Source organism: Solanum verrucosum, unplaced genomic scaffold, assembly GCF_900185275.1.
Source record: "Solanum verrucosum unplaced genomic scaffold, falcon-dt-bn FXZP01000206.1, whole genome shotgun sequence".
Lineage (NCBI taxonomy): Eukaryota > Viridiplantae > Streptophyta > Magnoliopsida > Solanales > Solanaceae > Solanum > Solanum verrucosum.
In genome coordinates, this window is record NW_026020104.1 from 822110 (window position 1) to 838993 (window position 16884).

At 34.8% G+C, this 16884-nt stretch overlaps 1 protein-coding gene across 1 annotated transcript; it reads left to right on the forward strand.

Annotated features, from left to right (window-relative positions):
* Positions 1-857: 857 nt before the first annotated feature.
* On the forward strand, positions 858-14689 carry LOC125825128 (coatomer subunit delta-like). Its single transcript, XM_049504463.1, has 12 exons — positions 858-926; positions 1271-1314; positions 1492-1531; positions 3701-3924; positions 9792-10034; positions 10141-10309; positions 10860-11164; positions 12551-12743; positions 12849-13002; positions 13846-13908; positions 13999-14095; positions 14357-14689. Exons 2-12 carry the CDS (start codon positions 1312-1314, stop codon positions 14444-14446), a joined length of 1581 nt encoding a protein of 526 aa, XP_049360420.1. The 5' UTR covers positions 858-926; positions 1271-1311; the 3' UTR covers positions 14447-14689.
* Positions 14690-16884: the final 2195 nt, after the last annotated feature.

Genomic DNA, 16884 nt, shown 5'->3' on the forward strand with positions numbered 1-16884 from the left:
ATTTCTATGATTCTCTGAATTCCCCTTTTCAAATATAAATTCAAGGGCTCTTGAGCTTGTTCTTGAATATGATGGTCTTGATCTTGATCGTTCTTGAACTTGAATGCTTGAATTCTTAAACTTGTAGCTTTATAGAGAATTTTATGGTGTTTGTACCACAGATTTTCTCCAGCTTCTTGCTTAGAATTTTCTGTCCTCTTTTCTGAATTATGAGGACCCCTATTTATAGTTTTAGAATAGAGGAGTTGCAATTGGAACATGATTCTCTTCTGCCAAGCAGATTTAAGTGACGTGGATTATGGGATTTATGGAGCGGGCTTGTCATCTTTGGCACATGTCATGATTCTATTGGCTTCTTGTTTGACTTGGCATGCCACGTCATTTGTCACGTGACACAAAAGAATGGGCCTCTAGGATAAGATGACATTGGACTTAGCAAATTAGGCTCATCTATTGTAGTCTAAATCAATTAATTTTGACTTCAACTAAATTCATATTTATTGGACATGAATAATTTGCCCAATTATATTAATCCATAATTTATTTAGACTAATATATTCATGAATTTAATATAATTCGAATCATTTTATAAAATTATATTTAATAAATTTTAAATGATTACAAATACTACCTCTGTTTACTTTTAATTGTCATGTTGGCTTTTCAAAAGTCAATTTTGCTTATTTTTAAAGTTAAATTAGATTACATTAATTTGATATTTTAACAAAAAAATTAAATATTCAAAAACTATACTATGAATTACAACTTTTTGCATATCAATGTGATAAAAAAACACATCTGAAAATGTTATTCAAAATTTTTATGGTTTGACTGTATAAACAGAAACAGGACAATTAAATCAGTTGGTTGTTCAGTCCCGCATTTGCACACTGTTCCGGTTGTTACGTAATTTGATCCACTAGTAGGTAACTATCGATCTCTCTCAACCCCCTTCGAAATTGCTGATTGTTGTTGATCCTATCCTAGGGTACTATCCGATCTGCTTCCTTCATTGTAACTCTATGCTAAGATTCATACAGTTTGCAAGAGTAATACGCTGTTGATCTCTTCTTCTACCTCTGAATTCATTTAGTTTACAGTAATATCCCCCTATTTGCAAAGCATAATACTTTCTGGAGGAGGGATACCGTAGTTGCATCAAAATATTCTGATTTCTAATTGTTTATTTTGTATTCTTTATTGTTATTCTTATGCATAGTTGTTTCACAAGTTTAATTGCTTCTTACTTGACGAAATGTTTAAATTCCAGGTGATACCCATCCATTGATTAAGATTTTCTAAGCTGCGAAAATGGTAATATTTCACTGCCTTATTATGTCGTCTGACAACTATTTCCCCCATAATTTTTGCTGAATATTTTACAATCTCCTTTAGATAAAATGAGGCATTTTCTAAGAAAAATAGATTTTTTAATTTTGAAAAGAATCTTGTTATAATAACTGCAAACTGGCCTTTTGGTATGTCCTGCAGGTTGTTCTAGCTGCATCCATTATTTCTAAATCAGGCAAAGGTATTATCTGTACTATCTCTGTTTTTTTGTTTTTGGAATCTCTGGTTTCCTCAAAATAATGTGAAGTCAGTCTAATAGCTTTTGTTGTGCTATTCTAAACTAATTTGTCATCCACTTGATAATTGATTTGTTCTTTTGACAAAACTAATGAGATCTACTTCTCTGCATTCTTATTTGCAAAGCGATGTGAGTAATTCCCGTTTTGAAGTTTACAGATTGAACATTATAAAATGGCCAGAAAAGCACTTAACTAAGTATGTTTGTTCAGATATTATCGTTGAGAAATGTGAAACTCGAGCTCAACCATTACAATTAAGATTTAGGAATGCACGTGATAGTACAAGTTGGTTTATATTATGGTTGAGAGAAATGGAAAATTGCAATGAATGGAGAAAAAGAAAATTCCATAGGTTTAGCTGGAGGTATGAGAGTAGATAACCTCTGATTCATACATAAATTGGACTTTTTTTTTTTGATGACGCATGATTTACATTGAAGATGCCAACTTGATATGAACACAATGCGTGGAGCAACATGAATAATATAGTTCAATGTAATTTGCAACGGTAAAGGTAAGGCGACGTGCACAACTGTTCTTCCCTGGCCCTACTTGTGGGATTTCACCGGGTATGGTGTTGTTGTTGTTGTAATGTATTTTGCAAAGGCTAGGGAAATCTACTGGTTATTCATCACTGATTGAAAGCAGTTTTGCTATATATATAGTGTGTTTTGGTCTCAAGTTTAAATCCCAGGGAAGGCAAAAAGGCACTTGGTGATTTCTTCCTATCTGCCTAAGCTTTGTTAGGCAGAATTACCCGGCACCTATGATGTGGGAGGTAGAAACAGTCTAGGTGTGTGCGAGTTTCCCCAAACACCATCATAAAAAAGAAAAACATTGAAGTGTTTTTTGCTGGTTTGACTTGTGAACATTTGGAGATCTTTACTCAGTTCTTGTCATGTTTAATAACTGACAGTATATCCTCAAATAGATGTATTTATCTTTGTAAATAAATTTGTAAATCCTTTTTTTTCATCAAAAGAAGAGATGGTTTGTGTGCTAATACTGTATGGATACATCTGGTTATGTAACTTATCCATAAGGACATTTGTTTTGGTCTGAATGAGAACAAAGTTAATGCCCTAGGGATACCAAGGAGAAAACAATAAAGCGCTAGAAACTGTGGCACATTCTAGGTGTTTGCTTAATGTGGAAATAACTTTTTATTGTTTTATATTCAGGGTGAACTAATTTCTCTGGGAAATTCTTTAAGCAAAATCTAAAAGATTGAACATGTTTGCCAAATAGAAATATTTTGGGGTTGGGAGAAACATGGGAGCAATACTGAGCAAATAAGACTATGAGACTCTGGATAAAAGCATAAATCGGTGGGTGATGGAGGAAAGTAGTAGTTAGGGAAGAGAGTAAAATGAAGTCTTAGTATATATGTGAGAAAGTTATACAATTATTTTTGAAAGAAAATGTCAGGCTCCAAAATATGGTTGTCCATACAGCTATTCACTCTATTAGTAATATATAGATGGGAGAGAGTATAAAGCACTACCACTATTCAAAGTTGTACAAATGGAATAAAAGTTTATGAAGAAGAAAAGAATAAAAAATTGAACACATACTCAAAAGAGAGAAAAGGAAAATGGCACATGTCTGTAATCCCCCTATAAAATGAGAAACTTTTGGACAGACAAACAATTATTTGCTTTTTTTTATTTATTATGTAATAAGGCTAATCATATAATGATTAAAAAATTGGAGGGAAAAATATATTGGAACCATTATGGTGTCTACTGCCACTATTTAGTTTTTCATGCATACCTATGATGTTTCCATTATCTAATCTATAGGGTATTAATTCTGTACTTATTTTAGGTTGCAATGGTTTGTATTGTTAACATTTGACAAAAAAAAGTTTCTGCTTCCTCTGATAATTCCCTCCTGTAGTAGGTCGACTGTCCATTGATAATTCTGGTAAATAGTTCTGAGATTTTCTGCTCTTACATAGAAATTATAAAAGAAGAGAAGCAGCTTCTTTTATTTGATAGTTGTATGTCTAATTTGACTAGTTCTTGCATCTGGGACACTCAATATTCTACTTCTCTGGTATGGGATGCATTTCCCACACATCACCATTGACCGTATCACCTCTTCTGCAGCACTTATCTCGAGGCAGTTTGTTGACATGTCTCATATAAGAATTGAAGGGTATCTTGCAGCCTTCCCCAAATTGGTTGGAACGGGAAAACAACATACCTATGTGGAGACTGAAAACGTGCGTTATGTTTATCAGCCGATAGAATCTCTATACTTGCTGCTAGTGACAAACAAACAGAGCAACATTCTCGAAGATTTGGAGACACTGAGGCTGCTGTCTAAACTTGTATCCTTTATGTTTTTCTGATACAAATTGACGATTCATTTCTTTTCAGCACTAGATTATTCTGCCCCAGCTCTGTTCATTGAGTTTTGATTCTTTTCATAAGAAATGTGATAGAAAGTAAGATAAACAAGATGAGAATGAAACTTTACTTGTTAAATAAAGTGCAAGAATCTTAAACACTACATTAACCAATAACTATCTCCTATGGAGTGGACAAATTTCCAGATACAAAGATAATAATAATACTTTTTCTCTGAATTCTCCTAAATACACATATTTAAACTAACATAAAGATAACTCCTAATAGATAGAGATAGAGATAGAAACAGTTAGTGCTATAGATAATTGTTGTTGGTAATAACTTCTGCTTATAACTACTACTTATATATTTATCCTATTTAAAACAAAGAAACTAAGATAGATTATCTCCACATGCTTGTCTAGATTTTCTTCTGGTGTAAGTCCGTAAAGGAGAATTCATATCAGTGCATCCCCCTGAAAAGTCGCCTTGTTCTCAAGGCAAAAAGAAGGAAAATCTTCAATGAGATCATAATTCTCCCAACTAGCTTCTTCAGGGGGCATTCAACCCATTGAACTAGCAGTTCCAAAGAAGAAGCACCAGCATCTTTGACCCATCGATGTGCAAGAATCTTGGCAGGAGATATGGCGAGTTCCCAATATTCAATAAGAGGAAGAGGGGTTGGTGGTATAACAGCCTGTTGACCATGCGCAGGAAAGAGCAAAGATACATGAAAAATTGGATGGACTTTGGGGGAAGCAGGTAGCTTTAGTTCATATGCTACAGATCCAACACATAGCACACTTTTATATGGTCCAAAAAATTGAGGTGTCAATTTTTTGCACCTGTGTTGAGCCAAAGAATGTTGACGGTAAGGCTAAACATGTAGAAAGATAGAATCTCCAACTTGAAAGGTAACATCTCGATGATGAGAATGAGAATTAGCTTGCTGATTCATTCGAGTTTGAGCCATTAAAAGGTTATCCTTGAGAATTTTCAGCATGACCTCATGATTCAAAAGTTGTTCTTCAAGTTCAACAAAGCCTGTTTCTCCATGAACAAAAGGAGAAATGGATGGAGGGTCTCTACCATACACAACCTTGAATGAGGTAGTCTCTGTGGATGAGTGGAAGCTCGTGTTAAAAGAAAAAATTTCCCATGGTAAATACTCACTCCATCTATGAGGCTGCTACATAACAAAGCATCGTAAATACGATTCCAAACATCTGTTAACCACTTCTGTTTGTGCCTCACATTGTGGATGTAAGATGTACCCATTCTTAGCCTTGTTTGGCTAAGTCGAAAAAGCTCCTGCTGGAAAGAATTGAGAAAGATAACATCCGATCAGATAAGATTGACCGAGGAATGCCGTAACCTGTAAAGACGCACAACTTCTCTGCAAAAAACATTAGCAACAATCTTGGCAGTATATGGGGTGAGAAAGTGAGATGACATGAGAATACTTGCTGAGACGATCTACGACAACCAAAATTGTATCAAAACCACCAGATTTGGGAAGTCCTACAATGAAGTCAAGTGAGACATCTTCCCATATTCTACCAGGTATAGGCAAGGGTTGTAGAAGTCTAGCAAGTGCTAGAGCCTGGTATTTGGCTTGTTGACAAACCAAACAATTCTGAACAAAGATCTTAACATCATGCTTCATCCTTGGCCAGAAAAAGTTGGAGGAAAGATGCTTCAAGGTTTTTAAATATCATTCATGTCGGGTAGAAGGTGTGTTGTGAAACTCTGAGAGAATCTTTTGTTGAAGAGAAGATTGATCCGGAACAACCAACCTTTTGTTGAAATAAATTTTCTGATCTACAAGGTGAAAATCTGGTTGTAAGGAAGGATCTTGGTAGATTGCTTGAATAATGTTACGAGTATATGTATCTGGCTTGAGAGCATTTTGCCAATTGGAAAATTTCATTGGCACAAGAATAGCAAGAGCCAGAAATTCAGCATTTATTGACCTCCTTGAGAGAGAATTAGCTCCAAAATTGTCTGTCCCAGCGTTGTAAACAATAGTGAAGTCGAAGGGAAGCAATTCCATTAATAATCCTTGCTGTTCATTAGTGGTAATATGCTGGGAAAGGAGATATTTGAGGCTGCAATGATCTGTTCGGACATAAAAATGATGGCCCAAGAGGTAGTGTTTCCATTTCTGCAAAGCTAAAACAAGAGCAAGCAATTTGTGGTCATAAGTATACTTCAAACGACTGGAAAAAGAAAGTCCCTTAGTAAAATAAACGATAGGATGGTCATCTCGAAGAAGAATAACCCTTATTCCTTCTGAAGAAGCATCACATTCCACCATAAATGGTTGAGTGAAATTCAGAAGTTGTAGTACCGAAACAGTTGTTAAAGCTTGCTTTAGAAGTTGGAAAGCATTCTCAACTGAGTTCGACCATTAAAAAACATTTTTCTTGGTAAGTTCAGTGAGGTCGAGCCGTCATTCCATACCCTTCACAAATCTGCGATAATAACCTGTTCTGTTAGCCCAAGAAATCCACGTAATTCCTTCACATTATTTGATACTGGTCACTCCAAGACTGCTTGAACTTTATCCTGGTCAACACCAACCCCATTTTTTGAAATCACATGACCCAAAAAAGAAATGTGGATTTGCCCAGATAAGCATTTAGAAGTTTTGGAATAGAAACGATTATCTCTGAGAAGTTGGAGAGCAAGTTGCAAGTGACTGATATGTTGCTCAAAGGTTTGACTATATACCAAGATATCATCAAAGAATACAAGAATTGAATTTGCGCAGGTATGGTCTGAACAAATCATTCATAGCACATTGGAACGTAGAAGGAACATTAGTGAGACCAAAGGAAGGTTTGACTATATACAAAGATATCATATACAAGAATTGTATTTGCGCAGGTATGGTCTGAACAAATCATTCATAGCATATTGGAACGTAGAAGGAGCATTAGTGAGACCAAAGGGCATAACAGTGAATTCATAATGACCAGAATGTGTACGGAAGCAGTTTTATGAATGTTTGCAGGATTGACATGTATCTGGTGGTAACCAGAACACAAATCAATCTTCGAAAAAATAGTTGTTCCATGCAATTCAGCAAGAAGCTCATCAATATTTGGAATAGGGTACTTATCTGGAATAGTGATTTGGTTGAGACCTCTATAATCAATGGACATACGTCATGTATTGTCCTTTTTTTTTACAAGAAGGACAGGGCTAGCAAACGGACTGGTACTTGACCTTATAAAACCCTTTTGGAATAATTCAGAAACTTGTTTGTCAATTTCTAATTTTTGGAAGTATTGACAACGGTAGGGACGAATGTTGTATGGTTTTGAGTTGGGAATCAAAGGGATGGAGTGGATGTGTTGACGAAAAGGTAGTAGGGCACTGGGTTCTTCAAAAAATTGATTCAAACTTATGAAGCAAGCTTTGAATATCAATGGGTAGAGAATTACCTGAAATATCAGCCTCCTTGGAGAAATATTGGAAAGCAACTGGTACATTTGATTCTTTTGGAACCCCTTGAAGCTTATATCACTTCCCATTTAAATTAAAAATCAAAAACATCTCATTCCAGTTAGCTTGGACTGTATTTAAAGAAGCAGGCCACTTAATTCCAAGCACCAAATCTGCTCCTCCAACAGAGAAAGGATAAAAATCTTGATCAATAGTTAATCCAGGGAATTTCACAACAAGATTTTGGCACCAACGATTGCAACGTATGATATCTTCATTGCTGATCTGGACTCCAAAATAGGGCATAACTTGAACAAGCAACTGTAATTCTTCAACAATTTTTTCAGAGATAAAATTGTGGGATTACCCACCATCAACCAGAAGCAACACCTTGCGTCCATGTAATGTCCCTTGAAAATTTCATCATTGTGCCTGTTATGTTACCTAGATAGGTGTGGAATGAAATTTTCGCAAGGTCAGTTGTTCCTGCATCCCCTTCAATAATGTCACTTGGCATTTGTTCCGCAGATTCACCACCTTCAATGGTACCATTTGTCTCCATAAGAGTGAGAGATGTTGTCTTGCAACGATGACCTGGTGCAAAATTTTCATTACACCTAAAACAGAGTCTTTTGGCTATGCGATTCTGCTTCTCTATCTCCCAAGCATGATTCAGAGAAGGATGAAGAGACATCTGTGCAAAATTAGGATTGATTCGTGATACGAGTTGGTTGCCTACTGATTGGTAAGGAATTTCACGTGCAAAACCAATTTGGGTTGTGTTGGATCATGACATATTTGACCATTGAGACCCTTTATGCCTACTATTGGAACCCACTTTTTGCTCAAATTCCATTGCAAGGCTCATGGAATTATAAATAGTTCTAGGCTTATGAATTCTTACATCTAATCTGAGTTCCTCTTTAAGCCCAGTAAGGAACACCCCCAAAAGACAATGTTCAATTCTTGACTGGGGCAGATCGTTTAGCAAATTCCTAGGATACTCTTGTATTGTGCCAAATTGTTGAATGCTACATAAATGTTCATCTGGATTTTGAAATTCAACATGACCATAGTTCTCTTGTAAAGCTATAACAAGGTCCTCCTATACAATAATATACGCTCACTGCATGAAGAGATCAAGCGCATCATCCTCCAAATACATGGATGCAACATCTACCTTTAGATCATCAGGAATTTGATAGTACCAAAAAAAATAAAATTCATCCTTCAAAATCCAGCCACAAGAATATCCTCCAAAGCGAGGAAATTCCATCTTTATGTGTGGCCTATGAGTTGATTTCTTCAACTACCAAGGCATATCCATGTCAACATCAACATCCTCGACCCAAGAAGACCTTCCGGTGTCACAAGAACCTCTATTACGTTCTTGACCTTTTCCTTTAGCAGATGTACCAGGATTAGCATCAAGTTGAGTACCACTAGATTGAACCTTCGCAACTGCATCTAATGCTTCCAAAAATGATATTATAAACGTTAATTGCTAGACAATTTGATCATTAGAGGGATCATTAGAATGATTCGTGACTAGTTGTGGTAGTGGTTCATTAGAAGAACGTGTAGATACCACCATCTTAGATCTTGTTGCTCTGATACCAAAATGATAGAAACTAAGATGAAACAAGATGAGAATGAAACTTAACTTGTTAAATAAAGTGCAAGAATCTTAAACACTACATCAACCAATAACTATGTTTGTATGGAGTGGACAAATCTCCAGATACAAAGATAATAGTAATACTTTTCTCTCAGAATTCTCCTAAACACACATATTTATACGAACATAAAGATAACTCCTAATAGATAGAGATAGAAACAGTTATTGTTGTAGATAACTTCGGCTGGTAATAACTTATGCTTATAACTACTATAGATAACTACTGCTTATATATTTATCCTATTTAAAACAAAGAAACTAAGATAGATTATCTCCACATGCTTGTTTAGATTTACTTCTAGAGTGAGTACGTAAAGGAGCATTCGTATCAAAGTCTATATGGATGGAGAGGAACCAGAGATGTTTTAAAAACAAGAGCTGCTCTATGCAGAATTTGAAGCTGAATTGCCTGGTTCTTTTCTTTTTTTGGTGTAAACATGAATATCCTCAAGATGCAGAGGATATTCCTAGTATTTTAGAGTTCTTATGACCTCCATAGGAGTTCTTTGCTTTTTGCGACTTTTGGATGTAAGTATTACTAGAATACTACTTATGTATTCTTTTGTTTATAATACAAGTTACCTTTCTCAAAAAAAATAATCTAAGTTCATTTTCATCAAGCTGTTAAGTATATCTCCGAAAGCTTTTTTGAGCTCGTTGTTTGATGATGTGTTCATCACATGGAAAGGTCATTTGAGCTGATACCTTGACTATTACTAGGTGCCTGAATATTCTTTTTCTCTTGACGAGGAAGGAGTTTGCAGGACAGCATTTGAGCTTATCTTCGCATTTGATGAAGTAATTTCTCTCGGGCACAAGGAAAATGTTACTGTGGCACAAGTCAAGCAGTATTGTGAAATGGAGAGCCATGAAGAGAAACTGCATAAGTTAGTCTTACAAAGCAAGATTAATGAAACTAAGGATGTCATGAAGCGCAAAGCCAGTGAGATTGATAAAAGCAAGGTAGTTCAGGATGCCAGTGCTACCTTTGCCTGAACCTTTTACCTTCCTTTGTCTTGATTTCTTTGAGTTCTATTAGAAGATTCAACATGTGGCCATTGCTTTGCAGATTGAGAGGAATAGAGGTGAGAAAGGAGGTTTCATGTCTCTGCAATCCATGGGTTCTGGAAGAATGGATACCGGCTTTGGCAGTGATACAAACTTATCTAGTTTAGGAGGCAGTGGTTCTGGATTTGGAGCAAGCACTGATGTGGATTCATTTTCCACCAAGTCCAAGGGTTTGTATTTGTTGTACCTTATAAACATGCTATGTGTCTCTAGCTCAAACACCTTGTCGAGGGTGGCGCATTACGAAGTATTGCATATTTTTCCTCATGGCTTCTTATATTCTTTGAGAAAAGAATGTGGAGCTCTTTCAACTCTAATTAGTATTAGATCTCTTTATATAGGGAGGAAAGTTATTAGAATTATATTGGGGAGGACTACTGTTGTCAAAGGTGGCGCCTAAGCCCTGAAGCGAGGCGCAAAACATGTTTAGCGGTTCGCCTCGCTTAGGGGTGCTTCAGTGTCGTTACAAGGCTCTGACATATTTTTCCTCTGCTAATGAGCGTAATCCTAATTTGAATCCTGGAATCAGTTGGTAGGCCCAAAAAGTTTGTGCATTTACATTGTGTTATTTCCCTCATAGTTCTTAAGCTTTTTCCTTTCCATTCTTTGAATAAGCATGTTCTTTTACTTGTTGAAAACACACATAATTTTTGGAAAAACATCGAGGGCGTGGTCGAAAACCAATTTGGTATAATTAGCTCATCACATTTATCTGATCAGGTCGTCCAGTTGCATCTGCTACAGGCCCCCCAAAAGGTCTTGGTATGCAGCTAGGTAAAACACAAAGGACCAACCAATTTTTGGAATCCCTGAAAGCTGAGGGTGAAGTCATTGTCGAAGATGTCAGACCAAGCATTGGTCCGTCCAAGCCAGCTGCTCCACCACCAACTGATCCTGTCACCCTTACTGTTGAAGAGAAAATTAATGTAACATTAAAGCGTGATGGAGGTATCAGCAACTTTAATGTCCAGGGTACCTTATCTCTCCAAATTCTGAACCAAGAAGATGGACTTATCCAAGTTCAGGTTCTCTCTCTCTGTTTGTTCTCTTTTCTCAGCATGTGTAAGCATCTTTATGAGTTTCTTTTATTGCATCTTTAGAGCTATTTTAAAAATCAAGAAATGGTAATACTGCACTTCCTCTTCAAAGCAATGGCACCTGTTGGTCAATAGATATTGGCACACACTAGACACCAATAGTCACACTGGTCTTCATTGGATCCAAACAAAGAGAAAGCTAAAAAATTCCTGATATACTGGATTTGGTACCTGGCAAGCGCGAACCAGGCAATGACAATATCTAGTAACATAGTTATGACAACTTCTTCTGATGTACTGGAAGTATAATGTAATAAAGTTTATTAGAAAGTATTCTTTCAAAGATTTTGTGTCAATATTCGAGGCTTGCCGCCTCATGCTCAGTGAAGTGGATTGAGAACCATGAGGTCCCGTGTTCAAATCCTAGTGGAGGCAAAAAATATTAGGTGATTCCTTTCCATCTGTCCAAGCTTTAGTGTTTAGAGTTACTGGCCCAGTAACTAGTGAAAGGTAGCAGGTACCTCATGGAATTGGTCGAGGTGCACGAAAGCTGGCCCGGACACTGCGGTTATGAGAAAAAAAGAATTGTTTGTCAAATAACAGTTGTATTGAAGGGTATAATGAAATCACTATAGATGCATTTTTCTTTGATTCTATTGTGTGCATAGAAGGTATGACTTGTTACATATATTTTTGACACTCTACAATCATATGAATTGCGTTGATATTAGATTATTAACATCTTATTTTTTCCCTAATGTATTGTGTCCCTTTCTTTATTAAAATACTTTTTCCATGAGTTCCTTTGGTTTGTTTCCTCGTCCCCTGGTGAGTACCCCACTCTTTCTCTTTGTAGTTTGTAAAGAGAACTAAAATAAAAGGCAGGGTACTTAAGTCATCTGTTATGCTTCTAGTTTGAATCAAATGAATTCATAGTACAGTTACAGGCAGTCATGGTTTTGGGTGGATTGTACTTTTTATTCGTATAGATGCAATTCATGATTCCTACCCACACGCTTGTCTGCCTTATTCTTTAAAGCTGATGATAAAAGTCCTTTGCAAGCCAAGTATTTGGCATTCACTTATCTTCATTCACATAACTCTCTCTTTGGTTTCCTTTCCATTGTCATCTTTAGACAGATTGTGTCATGATTTTATAGATCAAATGTGTATGCCAACAGGTTTTTTTGACTGCCCCTTCCTTCTTCTTTTTTTCGGGAAAAGAAGTATGTTCTAGCGCCCATATCAATTTGGAATATGTTTTAAACATGAGGCTCTAGCTCCTAGATTGCAGACCTATCTGATCTTAGAAGGCAGGGATAACCTTTGATTGTTTTGCTTGATGGTATTTGCCATCTCTTTCTGTATGTTCAGATTGAAACCAGTGGTAATCCAGCCATCCACTTCAACACACACCCAAATATCAATAAGGAGTTATTTTCTAATGAAAATATTCTAGGCCTCAAAGAACCTAGTAGGCCTTTTCCTGCTAATCAATCTGGTGACGGAGTTAGTCTCTTGAGATGGAGAATGCAAAGTGCAGATGAGTCAATTTTACCTTTAACTAGTAAGCTTCGTAATTTTTGGTTTTTCCTGTGTGCATCTCTGTTTTTTCATGCTTTAGTTTCAGTCATGTTTAATCTTTATTATCAATTTCATATTTTTTTCTCAGTTAACTGCTGGCCTTCAGTTTCTGGGAATGAAACCTATGTGAATATTGAGTATGAAACCCCAGCACAAACTGATCTACAGAATGTTGTGATTTTTGTACCTCTCCCAGCTCTCAGGGAGGCCCCACGTATACAGCAAATTGATGGAGAGTGGAGGTGGCACTCTTAACTTTAAGCTTCCCTCCTTTTATATCAAAGATGAATATTGTGGATATTTTGAACGATACTTGCACAGAACTTATTGTGGTAGAGCTTTAAAGGCTGAAAATGGTTTTATACAAAGCTGTCAATATCTCTGGAGTGCCTAGCAATTGTTTAGTGCCTTTAAGTCAGTTGTATAATACGGTCAAGGCAAGGATGTGGTTTCATGTTTAAATTAATGTGTCACCTGCTGATTTCCCCAATTTTGGTCAAGCTGTTTCACTAGGTTTCTGGGATAAGAATTTTGGAGATAGTGCAAACTTTCTTTGGTTCTTTAATGGAAGGGGTGGATGCTATTTGGTTGTTCTTGTTCAATGCTAAACTCCAATTCCATGTGCGTTCCTAGATGAAGAAATCAGTATTTTGTATCCATCTTGTTGCACCTTGTATAAAGTGTCCTTGATGATAAAAAAGGGAATTTTCGTGTGGATATATTAGTTTAGTGTCAAATTGTTCAGTCTCATTGGTTGTGAAGAGTTTTGAAATAATGAATTTAATTGTAGTAGGTGCACGAATTGCAGATGTATTTTTCCTTTTATGAAGTCATGCAGCTAAAGCTGAATCGGAGGTGGCATGATTACTTTTAGAACCAAACGTGAATGAAAGAATGAACACATATAGTCAAAATTGTCGACCAGACACTGATAACTGCTACTCTGATTTGTACCCCAAACCAAGATTTGTTAATATGTCCAAGACTATCCATGTATTGTAATGTGATTGGGAGAGCATCTGCGGAGTTCTGTTTATATGATCAAATGTTCCATTAAGATTCAATATTTTCACCATTGACTGCAGGTATGATTCCAGAAATTCTGTTCTGGAGTGGTCTATAGTCCTCATTGACAATTCTAATCGCAGGTTAGCTTATGTTGAAACTTGCTTTTGTTCTGAAACATGCGATCTTAAGTACTTGTTTCTCATTCTAATGTGGAAACGGAAACATTGCAGTGGATCTCTGGAATTTATTGTTCCGGCAGCAGATCCTGATGTCTTCTTCCCGATTTCTGCCCGTTTTACTGCCTCAAGAACATTCAGTGACCTGAAGGTTTGCCTGTTTTTACATACTTGTGTCTGGAGATAATCTGATGATCCTGATTTCATCTCCTCAACTATTTTGATTTGTTTGCATCTGATCCTTCGTATGTCTGTTCTGTGATAATTCTTGTTCATTTTCTCAAAGAGATGTTGTAGTAGCGGGTGGAACTCAGTAACAATGTTGTGGGAGTTTACTGTGGTTTAGTTTGATGTTAGTCAGAGTAATTGGAGACTAGAGTTGATTGAAATGTTGATTCATTGTAATTTTCAGGTTGCCAACATTCTGCCTTTGAAAGGTGGGTCTCCACCCAAGTTCTCTCAAAGAACGTTGCTGGCTACCGAGAACTACCAAGTCGTGTAACCGTAATGGTGGCATGGATAAATTATGTTTGTTTCTAGCAGCATATTGTTTGTAGGAGCCCCTTTTCCCTTTTTGGTGTTCTAGTGGGGGAAGGGCATACTTTGGATTTTGGTTTGTACTATGCCCTTATTTTTGTCCTTGGGAAAGTTCTGGGTCATGGTCAGGCTGAGAGATATAGTAAGGACGTTAAATTCTTGTGCATTTCATAGTTTAAAGATAATAAAGGTGGACCAAAGATATTACGACTATTTACTCTGCCCTCCAAATCATAAAGGTATAAATTATACAATCAAGTCTAATCTAGATCTGCATTTAACAAAATCTTGTGTTTCTAATCTATCTATATATAACATAATAGGCGAGGTGAAAATACATACAACAAAATTTTGTGTTTTTAATCTATCTATATATAATAGGTGAGGTAAAAATGCATACGTGTCAACATCACAAAAAATAGAATTTTGAATTATTAAAATTAATTTAAATTCTAAAATAAAAATAAAAATTGCAAACACCATAAAAACTGAAAAAGTACTATAGGTAAAATTTCATAGGTAAAATATTTATACATACTATAATAATTTATACCAAATTTTATACACCTTTTAAACACTAATAAAATATGTAATGATTCACAAATTTATTGAAATATCAAATTTCATACCTATTTCATACCGCAAGATATCTATACATATTAAACTAAACTTTACTAATTGATACCAATTTTTATACCCTTTCTAAACATCAATAAAAAGTATAATAGTCCATAAATTTGTTGGGATATCAAACTTCATACATATTTCATACAATAAAATGTTTATACATACTAAATTAAACTTACTAATTGATTCAATTTCTATACACTTTGATCTTGGGTCTTGTTGAACTAAATCATTGATAAATTCAACTTTGAGAGGATCAGCTTCAGGCTTGTCAATATATGCGGTAATTTTTGTTTAAATGGAGAAGAAGAGCAATGGAGAAGAAGAACAATGGAGAAGTTAGAAGACAAAGAAAAATCAGTATGGATGGAAAGAAAATGTGGGGGTGGGGTGTGGCATGTGATAAGGTAAAAGAAATTCCCGAAAAGTGTAATTGATAATTATGAACTTATTCACCCATAATTTTCTCTTTCTCTCACCCATTAACATTATATAAATTAATAAAATATAATTAATTAATTCTATTATTATATTTTAAAGCAGTGCTTTAAAATAATGTGTTTAGTATTTAAGTGATATACAAATTTTAAATATTTTTAAAAAATTATTAACCTTAAATTAACAAAACATTAAATTGAATATAACTCGGTAAGATAAATTAATAGTATTACTTTTACTTTTAGAAAAAGTAGAAATAATTTATTTTTTTTTAAAATGAAACGGTAATGTAAAAAATAATGTTGTGTATTTCTTTTACAAAGTATTACTTTTAGAAAATGTAGAAATATTAAAAAAAAAAGTGAAACGGTAATATAAAAAAATAATATTGTGTATTTTTTTTTTACAGAAAAGGAAAGATAGTGAGTTACAACTTAAAAGAGTCCTAATTTTTCTATGTTATATATATATCAATTTAAAATAACATTTTTCCAAAATAAAACAACATCTATTTCAGATTGCGATCAAGTCCACTAATCATCTAAGAAATGCTTAGGATTTTAGAGTTCTTCTTGATTGATTGATTTATTTATTCAATTTATTTATACTTTATAGTGTATGTTGTTTGTATTTCTATTCTTCTTTTATTTGGTAGATCTGTTGAAGAATTTTCTTAGTTGGCGAAGAAATACTCTCAAAGGTGCACGAAATAGAGATTTGAAAATGTGAGAAGGAAAAAAACAATTTTATTGCAGGAAATACTTATGTAAAAAATGGTAGTGTTTTTGTGGGTATTTTTCACTATATTTCTTTTTATTAGTGTTGACGTTAAGTTTTTGTGATGACTGTATTTGAATTTGTAACAAATATTTAGCTTTAGTCCGATATTAAGAGAGAAAAAATCCATACTACAATTAAATCTGAAAGATTAATTTTAATTATTTTATTATTGTTGTTGTTGTTATTGTTGTTGTTATTATTGTTATTATTATTATTATTATTATTATTATTATTATTATTATTATTATTATTATTATTTTAATTATTTTTTTTCAAATATGGAAGCATCGGTTGGTGTAAATGTTACTCATGTTTGTCTTGGTTCCAAAATTTCTTTGGTTATGGTTACATTTGTCATTTTTTTTAGGTTGTTCAACGTTTTTTTTATGGTTTGATGGTAATGAGAGTTCGGTATATATTTCATCCCAGAATATAAGATTTATAGTTCTCCTATTAGAAGACATTCTTCATCGATTTATCATATGTTTTAAAAAATGATTATTATGATAAATCCAGGAATAAAATTTATGAACATTCTACTTTTGTTTGCTACAAATA